General features: G+C 45.6%; 1 protein-coding gene across 1 annotated transcript in view; it reads left to right on the top strand.

Moving 5' to 3' along the window:
• The window catches only part of EXOC2 (exocyst complex component 2), a 154403-nt gene that overhangs the window by 125977 nt on the left and 13974 nt on the right, over nucleotides 1-14452 (top strand). Inside the window, exon 23 of the mRNA XM_056107765.1 lies at nucleotides 13567-13622. Within this exon, the coding sequence (XP_055963740.1) occupies nucleotides 13567-13622 (56 nt within the window). The remainder of the gene's footprint in view (nucleotides 1-13566; nucleotides 13623-14452) is intronic.

Raw genomic sequence — 14452 nt, 5'->3', positions numbered from 1 at the left:
CGCCTTCCTCCCCTCCTGAGGACAGGGGCGCCATCGCTGCCCGCATGGGGATAGCCCCTCCAAGGTGAAAGTCACCTTCGTGAAGGACTAATTAGCCAGAGACACCCCCCCAAAAAAAATAAACACTTGCAGCTTCTTAGTCACCCACTTAGCTACACACGCATGCATGCAGAGACATAAACTCACTGGCACTGGACACGAAGCACACATATGCACATGCACACACACACACATGCACACACACACACAGAGTCATACGCAGACATACTCATGTGTGTATATGTGTGTGGGGAGGAGGGGTGTACCTCACAGGCCTTTAGAGGACTCAGGGACTGTCACCTGTCACCTGCTCTCCTGACAGAGGAGGGAGCCCAGGCCCCAGTTACAGGTTGTGTGAGCGCCACAGTGGCCCATGTGCTTAGGGGAAACTGGGGCATTTCTCCCTTCACCTTAATTTATTGTTTGTCAGGAAGTTCCCTAATGTGGTCAACTTCTGGCCATGTATGCAGTCCAAACGTCACAAAGTTTGAATCCAAAACTCAGGTGGGAACTTGCGTTCTAAGTGATCAGAGCGACAGACAGAACAGCAACTGGTTGAGGACTCCCAGGAGCCAATTAAAGATCATGTTAACTGTGTAATAACAATGACGAAGAAGACTTGTAAAGATCATGTTAATAGCATCATTATCCTATCTAGGATATTTACGTGGAATATGGACTTTCTTTTGGATCAATTGACTTCAATTTTCTGACAATATCACATTCCAATAATTCAGATGTTTGAGTGACAGCCAAAGCAAATTCATAAATATGATATATTTGAAAACCCATTTTTTTCATCTTTGAAATTGCTGTCACTTCTGATTGCAAATGGTATGACAGCCTGTGATTACCATAAAAAGGACTTGAAGAATTATATGTAGACTGCATATCACTTTTAGCAAGTTTGTGTATTGGAGGAGTTTAATATTAGGTTTTATGAAATCACAAAAAACCACCTTCGGGGACTTTAAATATGATGGATATGAAAAAAATTAATATTCTCGTATTCTATGCTTGGGTTGTATTTATGAAAAGAAAGACTTTTATAGATTCTTGGACTTTTTTGTTTGTTTTTTCTTTTTTTCCTGAGTTTGTGCTATCATTTATTTATATATTTTTTTATTTCCTGCTAAAGAGAGTAGGTATGTAGGTATGGCAAAATTTTTTTTTTAAAGCCAGAGCAAGTGCAACTTTTAGACATATGGGCCTGTAGCCAGCAAGACCCTCTGTGAACCAAGATTGATAACATGCTTTGGGCACATAGCCTAACTTTTTTTTTTTAATTTTTAAGACATAGTTTTTTTTTTTTTTTTTTTTTTTTTTTTATTAGTGAAACACCATGAGGTACAGTTGTAGATTTACAATTTTTCGTGCTTGGGTTTGATTATACAATGATCAGATACCCATCCCTCCACCAGTGCCCATTTTCCACCACCATGGATAATATCCCCCCCCACCCCCATTCCCCCATCCCCCCCTGCCTCTGTGACACAGCCTAACTTTTCTCTTCGTATGGAAACTGCAGTGCCTCCCTTCGTAGAAGCATGCACTTTTGTAAAAAATCACTTCCACTCTACCAACTAAATATTTTAAGAGTAATGCCCTCTGGAATTCCAGGATCATAACAGCTCTATTTAAAGTCTCTGAATAGGGCTGGAGCGATAGCACAGTGGGCAGGGCGTTTGCCTTGTATGCGGCTGAACTAGGTTCAATTCCCAACATCCCATATGGTCCCCCAAGCACCTCCAGGAGTAATTCCTGAGTGCATGAGCCAGGAGTAACCCCGAGCATCACCAGGTATGACCCAAAAGAGCAAATAAATAAATAAATAAAGTAGCTGAAAATTGGGAGCAGCTCAAGTATCCTTCAGCAGTAGAAAGGACCCAGAAGTAATGGCGTGGTCACACAGAGGGTTTGTGTACAGCAGTGAGAGTGACCACACCCTCCCGGGTCCACTCACAGGTGTCATGTGCAGGGCAGGAAACGAGGTATCTGGCGCTTTACATTGTCTCTGTTGGTGTGAGTTTGTGATTCCACTTACATAAGCGCGAACACAGCTGACCCCGGTGATGTGTTGTGAGGGTGTTGACTGGGAAGAGGGGTGCAAGACAGTCTCAAGGGTACCAGAATGACGCCGTGCCTGGGTGCAGGTGGTGGTGATGTATATGTATGCAGAGGAAGTCAAATTGAACACATAGGCTTATGGATGTTTCTAGATATGAATTTCACTTGGTTTTAAAAAGCTTTTAGGCTCATGCGTGTTCGAGCTTAAAAATCCTGAACTTAACAGTTGGACTTGGTGATGGACCTGACTGAACAGTTAAGTGCGGCCAATAGTGGATCTTTTCCAGATGCCGTTTGGGGCGGGTGGGCGTGGAGAGCTGGAAGTGTCTCACGCGTTCAGCTACAAAAGCCATTAAATCCAGCTACCAAATAAAAGGGACTTTAGATTCAGACCGGAGTCACATCACTGTGAGACCTACTTACAGGTTCCATATACCGGGCAGAGCAAAGCAGAACAGAGAGGGAGCCGGAGTAGATGGTCAGTGCTGTTCCAGGCTCTTAAGTTTCTTCCCGGGCCGCGGGTTGTTGGGGTCAGATTTGGCCCCTGGAGTTGCTTCCTGGTCCAGCCGGGGCCTTGAGAGCTGCCACAGTCACCTGTCTCTGCCTGCCCTTAGCTGCACTGTGGGAGCACGAGTCCCCCAAAAGTGAAGCTTCTTGGCTGACCACGGTGACCAGGCACCCCAACCCCACTATATACGGCAAGTGAACAAGAAGTACATTTGCAGAGTTTTATTTTTTTTTCAGTTTTTCTATTTTTTTACTGAATCACCATCAAATATGAACTTATAAAGTTATTCATGGTTGAGTTTCAGACACACAAGTTTTGAGTACCAATCCCTTCATCAGGGTCCACTTTCATCCACCAGTGTGCCCAGTTTCTCCACAACCCCAGCCTGTCTTTTTGTTGTTGTTGTTTGTTTTGTTTTGTTTATTTTTTTATTTTACTTTTTTTTATTAGTGAAACCCCATGAGATACAGTTGTAGACTTACAAGTTTTTGTGCTTGGGTTTCAGTTATACAATGATCGAGTCCCCATCCCACCACCAGTGCCGATTCTCCACCCCCACCAATAAGCCACTGATACTGGGGGTTGGTCTTTCGTCCCTTTATTGATGTGTCTTTGATATTGTAGAAGCTTTGCCTCCTAAGCACGTCACCTAAAGGGGTGGCGGGGAGGAGAGGGTCACTTAAGCTCAGTGTCTGCACGGCCGTGACATTGTTGACCTTTGAGCATCCTATTCTGTCCTTCACTCTACGGGGGACCTCTTTTGCGCCACTTCCACATCTCTGAAGGTCTAAAAGTGTATCCTTAGTTTCCCCACTTGTTTGTTCTCTTTATCTGAGTGAAACTGGTGGTGTGACCTGCTTTGTTTCACGCCTGCAGAAGTAGGAGTCACACTGGGTCCATCTGTGGTGTTGTTGCTCATTGCAGGATTGCCACTTTTTTTCCTTTTCTTTTAACTGAAATGGGGCTTGGACTGAGAATCTTTATTTTCTCTTGATCTTTTTTCCTTTCAGTTATTTTTTGAATTCTGATGCCTGAAATACATGCACGTACATAGGTGTGTGGGCTGGAGCGATAGCACAGCGGGTAGGGCGTTTGCCTTGCACGCAGCCTACCCAGGTTTGATTCCTCCATCCCTCTCAGAGAGCCTGGCAAGCTACCGAGAGTATCCCGCACGCACAGCAAAGCCTGGCAAGCTCTCTGTGGTGTATTCAATATGCCAAAAACAGTAACAAGTCTCACAATGGAGATGTTACTGGTGCCCGCTCGAGCAAATCGATGAACAATGGGAAGACAGTACTACAGTGTGTGAAGCACGTTTCACAAATGTTTTATGACACGGAATGAGTTACTTTGGTGGGCTGTGTAAATGAGAGCGTGTACAGTTAGCCATTACTTTACAACACTGCCCAACAACAGACTGTTTATGGGTGGTGGCAGTAGACTAGCCAATAGTTTAGCAGCTGGGTGTAACCGTCGAGGTTTTTACAATTACCTCTGTAAGTTCAGACAACACGGGAGCCGCCCAGTTCTGCATATCTGAGATTGCACCATCCTCTGTAAGCAATGTATGACTCTTCTGATATCATCTTATGTATGTGTATAAATAAATAGATTTGTACCTATAGGGCCCAAAATTTATTTGTCTATGTCTTGCGGGCATTTGAGGAAAACACCTGCTTTAGTCCCCTCTGGAGACACCCCCCCTCCCCATCGGAGAAAGTCTCTTTTCCTACTGGAATTTTCAGCAGATGTTTGGGCAAGTGAATGCCTTAGTACATGATGGATAAACAGTTTCCCAGTTTGTGAATCCTTCGAAGCCTTATCTGTGGTACTCATGTGTGACATCTCAAAATGGAACAAGATCCATTTATTGACTGAAACTCGCTCAAACTGGATTTTACTCTTCAGCAGTGTGCTGAACATAGGATCTCCCCATTACTGCCTCCTTCCTCTGCTCCAGTAATGAGTCCAGTGAATCGGGAGTCAGGGATGGGGCGGGGTGGGGGGACCAGCCTGTGCTCAATACCATGGACAGTCTCGGAAGTCACATCACAGGGAGGGTGCTCCTTGGATGTTTGCCTAGTTAACTGCAGAGACACCCAGACCCCAATACCATGTTCTTCAGCTCTTTTCTCTCTGGCTCTGTGAGTTTGGGTTTGTGGTAGATCTATATATTCAAGCTGCCAAACCCAAATCAAGAAACGCAAATCCAAACTATGGCAATCAAACTTGAAATGTATCTATTGGGCCGGAGAGTGAGTCCAGTGGGTAGGGCGCTTTCCTTGCATGCAGCCAACTTGGGTTCAATCCCTGCACCACATATGGTCTTCCTAGCCCCACCAGAAGAGATCCCTGAGCTCAGAGCCAGAACTAAACCTTAAGTACTACTGGATGTGGCCCCAAAAAATCAAGGTTTTTGTTTGTTTGTTTGTTTTTTAATGTGCCTGATTAGGAAGGCAGGCTGGTGGAGGGAAGCTGAAATTGGCCATAGGACTGGGATTGGAACTACGTACTCCTGAAACTCAACCATGAATAACGGTATAAATCACAGTGCCTCAGTAAATTCTTTAATAAATAAACAAAAGGAAGTTCCTGTATATCAGCAAGCAATGAGTCAATTGAAAAATGGAAATAAAATTATTATTATTATTATTATTTTGCTCTTTGGGTCACACCCGGTGATGTTCAGGGGTTACTCCTGGCTCATGCACTCAGGAATTGATCCTGGCGGTGCTCGGGGGACCATATGGGATGCTGGGAATCAAACCTGTGTTAGCCATGTTGGCTGCGTGCAAGGCAAACACCCTACCCGCTGTGCTATCACTCCAGCCCCGGAAATAAAATTTTTAAAGCAAAACTAGAAAAAGAACTTGATTTTGAAAACAGAAGACTTACTTCATTCTTATTTCTGAACTGTTTTAGACAGGCACAGTAATTCCCGGTGTAAAAGGTACATTCATATGTATCAGAGAAATTCGAGTGGCTTGTCATTTTTGCTGTTCTCATTGAAACTGCCGTTTGAGGAAAAACACTTTCTGTCAAGAGGGTGAATGGAAGGAAACGAGTGAGTTTGATTGATGAACTATCGTGAAATTCATGAACTTTCCACTTTTTTTTTTTCTTTTTTTTTTTTTTAATTTATTGAATCACTGTGGGAAAGGTTACAAAGCTTTCAGGTTTATGTCTCAGTAATGCAAATATCAAACACATTTCCCTTTACCAATACTTATTTTTTACCATGAAGAACCCCAATAAAACCCCACCCCCCACCCCTCCCCGTCCCTGTGAGGCAGATGAATTCTAGTTAACACTCTATCTGCTTTGATTAGATTCATTGTTTCAACAAAAGATTCACCACTATTATTTAGAGTTTACCCCCCCCCCCAAATCAGACATGCTGAAAAAGCATTGTGAAGTGATTTGCTTTCTACAGCTGGGTTCAAGAATTAAATGTTGGTTTTGGATTTCTGCTATTTTACCTATTGACCCTGGAAGTATTTCTACTGAAAGTCAGATAGTTAAGAAACTGGTTTCTGTGTTCTGGAGTCGTGGCCGTGCTGGAGAGCCGCTCGCGGGGGGCAACCGGTGGCCTCGGTAGGGCGTGAAGGGCGGAGCGAAACGCCCCCCTTCCCATGAGGTTTTAGTCGCCCCCACACTCCCGGCTCATACCTGCTGTCCACAAGGCACCCATGTGGCCGCCATCTTTCTTTCCAGAGAGGAGAGGGCGAATGGGGCAACACCCTTTCTCCTCCGGCAGACTTGATGGGCTGGATCAACGCATAGTCCGCATAGTCCGTTCACTTTTCTGCTCCAAGCTGCTGGGTTCTGCATTAAGTCCTTGTGCTTCTGGGGCCATGGCCGTGCTGGAGAGCCGCTCGCGGGGGGCGACTTGTGGCCTCGGTAGGGCGTGAAGGACGGACCAGAACGCCCCCCGACCCATGAGGTTTTAGTCACCCCCACTCCCCCGGCTCATACCTGCTGTCCACAAGGCTCCCATGTGGCCGCCATCTTTCTTTCCAGAGAGGAGAGGGCGAATGGGGCAACACCCTTTCCCCTCCGGCAGACTTGATGGCCTGGGTCAACGCATAGTCCGTTCACTTTTCTGCTCCAAGCTGCTGGGTTCTGCATTAAGTCCTTGTGCTTCTGGGGCCATGGCTGTGCTGGAGAGCCGCTCGTGGGGGGCAACTGGTGACCTCGGTAGGGCGTGAAGGACGGACCGGAACGCCCCCCTTCCCATGAGGTTTTAGTCGCCCCCACACTCCCGGCTCATACCTGCTGTCCACAAGGCTCCCATGTGGCCGCCATCTTTCTTTCCAGAGAGGAGAGGGCGAATGGGGCAACACCCTTTCCCCTCCGGCAGACTTGATGGCCTGGGTCAACGCATAGTCCGTTCACTTTTCTGCTCCAAGCTGCTGGGTTCTGCATTAAGTCCTTGTGCTTCTGGGGCCATGGCTGTGCTGGAGAGCCGCTTGTGGGGGGTGACTGGTGACCTCGGTAGGGCGTGAAGGACGGACCGGAACGCCCCCCTTCCCATGAGGTTTTAGTCGCCCCCACATCCCCGGCTCATACCTGCTGTCCGCAAGACTCCCATGTGGCCGCCATCTTTCTTTCCAGAGGGAGGAGGGCGGAAGGGAGCAACACCCTTTCCCCTCTGGGCAGACTTGATGGCCTGGATTAACGCATAGTCCTTTCACTTTTCTGCTCCAAGCTGCTGGGTTCTGCATTAAGCCCTTGTGCTTCTGGGGCTGTGGCCGTGCTGGAGAGCCGCTCGTGGGGGGCAGCTGGTGACCTCGGTAGGGCGTGAAGGACGAACCGGAACGCCCCCCTTCCCATGAGGTTTTAGTCGCCCCCACACCCCCGGCTCATACTTGCTGTCCACAAGGCTCCCATGTGGCCGCCATCCTTCTTTCCAGAGAAGAGAGGGCGAATGGGGCAACACCCTTTCCCCTCCGGCAGACTTGATGGCCTGGATTAATGCATAGTCCTTTCACTTTTCTGCTCTAAGCTGCTGGGTTCTGCATTAAGTCCTTGTGTTTCTGGGGCTGTGGCCGTGCTCCAAACTTAACTCTGACTTTCAGGGAGAAAGATTGGGTGGTTTACTTCTTATTGATCACTTTGTATATAGATGTCGCGCGGCCGCATAAGCGGCCGCGCGGTTTTGAGAAAAAGTCCTCGTTCCCGCATACTCGAGCTGTGTTTGTAGAGGCTTCTGGTCACCGGGGTTCCATCTGGGGGAGGTGGGATGCGGCACCTACTCCATCTGGAACTTGCGGGTGATCCTTTTGGAACCTGTTTTTTCTTTTTTCTTTTTCCTCCGGGATCCCGCACCCTCCATGTGTTTTTTCTCTTATGCTGAACGCTCTCCACTTTTTTTAAAAAAAATCCATTATATTTTTATAAGGCTGTTCACAATAATTTACTACATTCAATATTCCAGCACCAATTCCACCACCATTACACCTTCCTCACCACCTTGATTTTGAATTTTCCCAACGACCACCCAAGCCTGCCCCCATTAGCAGGCCCTAAATAATTTATTTTATATTGCTTGTGATGACGAATTTGCTAAAATTATCAGAAAAGGTTTCCTTAGAAGAAAGTGCGTCGAGATTGTTGTATCTTACCGTGGAGCCATTGAGCCCTTGTATAAAAGATTACTAACATGTTGTTACAGGTTGGGCCTTGTGTGCTAATATTTTTTTCAATTGTGCTACTCCTGCCTGGTACATCAGTGGTGTAGAATATGAGAAATTCTCCAGGAATTCTAAAATTTTAAATAGGGCGATCTAGCCGGAGTTAAATTTTTAACTGGATGGTGACTTTGGGAGTTGAAGACATCTTGGCAACTTATTGATCTCTTCCAAGATTTATTTGTGAATCTCTGGATTGTCGCTGGTTACTGAGCTTATATGGCACCAGAGGCAGTTTGTGGGCGTGACTTCCAGGCTCCCGGAATAACAGGGCCATGGGAGGAGTTAGCCCATCCCCAACTTCATGAGAGCCTGGAGATTTCAGTCACAAAACCCACACATCTGAGTTTTCCAACAGATTGCTCATGGATGAGGCTCGTCTGAGCCTGTGGAGATCAGTCATGAGCATGGCAGTGATTGGATGAGCGATCCATTTTTAAGCCCAAAGTTTAGGGTATCAGTTTTTGAATGGTGGAAGTAAGAGTCTGCGCTAGATGTTCAAAGTGCTCTGAATATTTTATCTTAATGATATTCATCGTCTCCTACACATCAGACTTCAACCTCGCAGTGGATGACTTCTCCCACCCATACCCATATTTTGATAGCTGTATGTCACTGAAATTTATGAATACTAAAGTCCAATAAATGTGCATTTTTTTCTCAGAAATAGACAGATTTGCTGTGAAGTAGCTACACAGTTATTTTCACTGTTGGCATTGTTTTTGTTTCTATAGGAGAAAAAGTTTTCCGAGTAAGAGATCAAATTAAATCAAAAAAAGAAAAAAATTCCCAAGAAGGAATTCCGCTTTTTAGGACCGAGGTTATCCATTCATATAACACACTAAAAGGATATCTTTTCTTAAATATTAATTTTTGTATTAAAAACACATTAATATATGTAGCAAGAGACACACGTTAACAGCCATCAGTATAGGAACGAGCAAGTAAAAAAAAAAAATTAAGAAGCAGATTTAACACCTTTTCCCTATTCCCCCAGAAGTTCAGTTTGTTGCCAGAGAGGTCTTCCTCTCTGTTTGATAAGTTTCTGGTTACCTCATTTTAGTAGTCAGTAATTTCAATAACAAGTCTTTGGGGGAGCATTGAATAGATAATTTACTTGAAAAGAAAATACCCCAAAGTCCTTTCATGTAATGTTTCAATTTGACCCAAAAAAAGTACGTTGTGGGATATTTATATTATTTTTGCAATCTATTTTTATCTGCCAACTAGGACTGAAAACTGATTTAGGGCAGAGGGGTTAAAAACAGGAAATGTGGTTTCTAAAGGAGGTAGTAGTATCTCCAGAGTTTCCAAGGTATTGACTGCAAAGCATCACAATTCAAAACAACGTTTCGTGGCATGTCTCGAAACCCGTCTGTGTTGAGAGGAGTTGTTCCCCCGATTTTGTCAGGAAATGCTTCATGGCAGAGTTTGCCTTCTCAGTCCAGACACCAGCAGAACAGCAGTTACTTCCTGTCATTCTCCTGTCGCATTTCTGTCTCATTCGGATGCTCTTGACGACCAACCAAGGACGGTCACGCAAAACTTGGAGAAAATTCCCGAGGACTTTTGTGTTTTGCTTCATTTCCTATCCTAACTTTTGCACGAAAAGTTTGATTGTTACCGTAGTTGAGGCGGATTGTATCTTGCGGTTATTAGAGAATAATTAGAGGATTCAAACGCTGAGTATAGAAAGACGTGAGAAAGCAGGAGTATCATTTTGTGTGGCCTTTTTAATGACAACTTGGGAGAACTAAACAACACGACAACCCTTTGACTCAGCGATTCCACTTCTAGAAATGTAGAAATGTCCTTTGAAGTCTTGTCTTGGTAGTATATTTTGAGAGGCAGCGGGGCTGTCTGATAGTAGGAGAATCTATGATGAATAGAATAAAGTGAATAATAAAAAATGAGCAAATTGTGGTACATCCCTACCAAATGAAGAGTAGGCAGGCATTCAGAATGTCAAGGTAGATATGAATGAACCAGGGTGGAAGAATGTCTGTCATCATGTGCAGAGTGGATGAAGCAAGTCTTAAGAAGAAAATCTCAGTTTTTAAGAAAAATCTGGATATTCATTCATAGGGAGAGAACTGGTATAATAAAAATGTGGTATAAGATGCCCAGATTAGGGAGAAGAATGCTGATATTTATTTGAAATTCATTGTGGGGGAAAAAAATCCACTTCTGTGCTATTCTAATTCTTTTCAATGAGTAATTTTTTTTCAAAATAAAAAGTGAATGAGGAATAAATACTCCAGAAATTTTAGTATTCTCTTCTTCTATAGAGGCATTCCCTGGAGAAGTCTGCCTAACAGTTTGTCCAGATTGCTGATTAGAAGAAGACACAACTAGAGCATGAAAACACAAACGCCTTCTTCTTCCTCCCTTGGAGGGATGAGCACGAGACGGTGTTGGTGGTGTTTGGGGGCAGGCTGAATTACAGGAAGACACGGCCCGCTGGTTCTTGCTCAGAGCCGGGCACGGCCCTGTTTTCTCCATGGGGAAATTCCACACTGGCCTACTCGATTAATTGCTACCTGATAGTCTACATTGATACTGTGTGGGTGGGGAGACTTTTCTGGTCAACCTTCATGACACATTCTCATTTCGTATGCAGAGACCAGAAGAGAGGCCTGTTACAATAAACGCTTCGGCCCCTCCTTCAGGAGCATGGAAAGTTGTGGGGGCTTAGGTGAGAGGAACCTTCCTTTAAAAACAATTCTTCTAACTCCAGCATGGCAGCCGTCTGCGACTCCAAGAAGCAAGTCAGGTGGCCTTGATTTTTCCATCCCACCGTTGTGTCGATGGCCTCTGCCCGGGTGGCTGGTTAAGGGGCACCAAGGGTCACTCCTGCTGGCCGCTCAAAGTCAAACTCAAGTTTCCGGACTCCTTGACGGGACATTGCAATGTCTGATGATTTTGTCAGGGTCCGGCAGGTAAATGCTTAGGAAATGGTCCGGGGTTTCTTTATCTGGGATCTGCTGTTTTTCTAAATCTGTAGGCAGACAAGAGATTATTATACTAATAAGTGCCTGCGCCAGCCGTGGCGTTCTCTTTTGCTCTCGTGGGCAGGAACTCCACGCACTCTGGTTCCCACTCACATGGGGTGGGAAACAGAGATGATTGAATTTGTGGTTTTGTTGTTTTGTAACTTCTGGGGAGACACACCTGGCAGTGCTCAGGGCTTCCTCCTTGCTGCACTCAGATTCACTCCTGGTGGTGCTCAGGAGACCTGCGTGGCACCAGGGATTGACCCCGGATTGGCTGCATGTGAGGCAACCTCGTCAGTCACTTCTATTCTCACTTTGGCCCTTTGGTTCGGTTGTTTGGTTTTTCCATGACTGGATTTCTTACTCTTCAATTCCACTTGCCCTCATTGACCCAGTACTTGGTTTTTGTGGTTGTTGTTGTTGTTTATTTATTGGGGGCAGGTCACACTTGCCAGTCCTCGGGGCTTAGTCCAGGCTCTGTGCTCAGAGATCACGCCTGGCTGGGCAATATGAGTGACAAGATGAGGTGTCAGGGATCTATAACCTGGGTTTGCCACATGTAAGTCAAGCACCTGCCCCACTATTGATGTTCATGGACCTTTTTCATATCACCGTGTCACACTGTGTTGGTGTGTATCGACCTAGTCCAATGCAGGCAGGGCTGTGATTTCCAAGTTCTAGACCTGAATCGTGATGGTGGCTGGGTCCCCGTTGCCCTCGCACCCTACTCAGTACTCCTGAAGGAGAGCAATAAATACGAGAAGGCCCCGTGACCTTGTTCTGTGGTGACAAAGGTCTGCATGCCCTGAGTGCAACGGGCAAATAATCCAGTGATGTGGCGGCCAACCCTCCAAGTGTATGATCCTCCCTGGTCAGGCCCTTCTCCCACAGGAAGGAAACGTCGTGGACATGAGCACAAGCTAATTTCGCTTTCGCCCCTGCGAGGCTTCTTGTAGCCTCTTACCTCCCTGGAGAGGCTTGCTGCCTGGCATTTAGCCTTCTCTCAGGAACAACCAAGTGATTTCTGCTGACATGGTATTTCTTCTTCACCCTCTTTCTCGGCTCTTCCACAATGGAGAAAGAATAACACATGATCCTTCATTCCCCGATGAACTGTCTCTGGCATTGCCTTCTTAGAAGGGAAAGAGTTCAGCTCGGGGCAGGCCAAGTGCTGCTTATGTGGTTTTGCACGTGCCTGTTCAAGACTTTGTTTTAGTTCCTGGTCTTTATTTCAACTAACCGAACAGTAGCTGGCAGGAAACTCTGGGGAAAGATTCTCTTTAACATTACTATGAATGTCCATGACTTTGTAGAACAATGGACTGTATCTCTGTTCTCCAGGTAAGAACTCTGTGGTCCGTGCCGTTAGTTTCGTGTTCAACTTCAGTTATTCCCTGGGAGTAGCATCACTGAAGTTACTCAACTCCAAGAAGTTCTCTTGGCATGGAACCATTGCTTTGTAAATAACAAATACGTATATTGTGTTTCATCTCTGTTTCTTGCAAAAATAATGGCACGTGTTCCTAGTGGTCACAGCATGTGGCAGGAACAAGTGCGTGCTTTGGACTACTTGGGTCCTCAGCCCCCATTCTATCAATGAGTATAAAATAGTTGTTATTTTATACCCACTGATAGAAGAGAAAATCTGCTTCCTGTCTGGTCTTACCGAAAGCTACAGCTCGTAGGTGATGGAATCCAAGTTTGGTCCCGGGTAACTATACTCTTACACTGTTCGATCTTGTGTATGCCTGCGTTAGGTGATGCCGTGGCAGTGTTAACTCTCCACCATTCTGAAATTTTGTTAAATTGTCCCATCTTGAACTCGCCTTATAGAGTCAGATCTTGGTTTGTCCTGTTCACCCGGAAGTGATTTCTTAAGGTCAGCCTGAACATCCTCCACAGGATGGATTTTCACCTTTGGAAGTGAAATTACCCAGATTGATGCTTAACACATGTTTCCTAAGCTTGGTTAAAAACTGTTCTGTATATCTGTATACATCATATGAAAGAAGTGGCAGGACATGTTTCATTTCCATTTTCAACCAGAGTGCAGTTAAGGCATGGGACAACAGTGAGAGAAAAGTCTTCATTAACTAAACAGCAGAGATGGTCCTTCACCACCCAGCTCTCAAGAGGAAGTAGCTGGTAGTGGTGTTACTTTCCGTTTCTCCTTAGAAACTTCTCAGCCACGCAGGATGCCACCCCTCCAGCAGGAAGATGAGGAGCTTGTTGTTTAAATGCCTTTCTCCCTCCCCCATCTTGATTTCAGGTGTCAGAAACTATTTAAAAGAAGCACTGGTGAATATAATTGCTGTGCACGCAGAGGTAAGCTATCATTAGATGTTCCTTAAGCGATATGGGTAACTGGGGGGAAAAAAACGAAACAGAGGCAAATCTGATGGTTTTTTACAGTGGTCTTCCTCCCCACCCCACCCCCCGCCCCTGCGGAACATTTCTTGAGGGATAAATAAAATTCGACTTTCCTTTCATGCGTGTGCATGCATGCATGTGTTTTTTTTAACTAAGTGTCTTTTTCTCTCTGAAGTTGTCCATTTTTTTCTCTCTCACACAATTAGAAGTCAATTCTTTAATAGCAGAAAGGCAAAGAGAGATGGAAAGGAAAGAGAGAGAGAGAGAGAGAGAGAGAGTTACCAGACATCTAAAAGAATGTCAAATCCTTCCCTTGGTCAATCTGTTGTGCTCTGCATAACTCATATACTGGTGAGTTCCGTATCTTTCTGGTGGAGCAGGAAGACCAAGGCTCTGGCGTATTAGAAAGCTCAACCCCAAGGACAGGCTGGTCAGGAAGCAAAGACACGCCAAGGCTGATGCAGGCAGAGGAGGTGTCGAAGCTCCGGGCTCTCTCCGAAGTGTGCCCTCACAGGTGTTACCATCTAAGGCTGTGTCGTGATACCCTGGTCAACATCCGGCTTGGGACTCTTTTCTGGATGCGGGAAGGAGGGACTGTAGCTGCCATCCTTGTCCTTGTCGTGGCTCTCAGGTGTCACTGTCCATTGCTCAATACCCTGTGAGGACCAGCAACGTACCTTTGACTCCTGGACTGCTGGGTGACCAGAGAAAACGGGACAAAGCCCAGAGCATGGCATCAGAGCATGGCAAGTGACACTTGAGTGCTGTTGAGTTTCCTGCCTCGG

The sequence above is a fragment of the Sorex fumeus genome, unplaced genomic scaffold, assembly GCF_029834395.1.
Source record: "Sorex fumeus unplaced genomic scaffold, SorFum_2.1 ptg000175l, whole genome shotgun sequence".
Taxonomy (NCBI): Eukaryota; Metazoa; Chordata; class Mammalia; order Eulipotyphla; family Soricidae; genus Sorex; species Sorex fumeus.
Note: the sequence above shows the minus strand (reverse complement) of the source record. Positions and strands in the feature narration are given on the sequence as shown.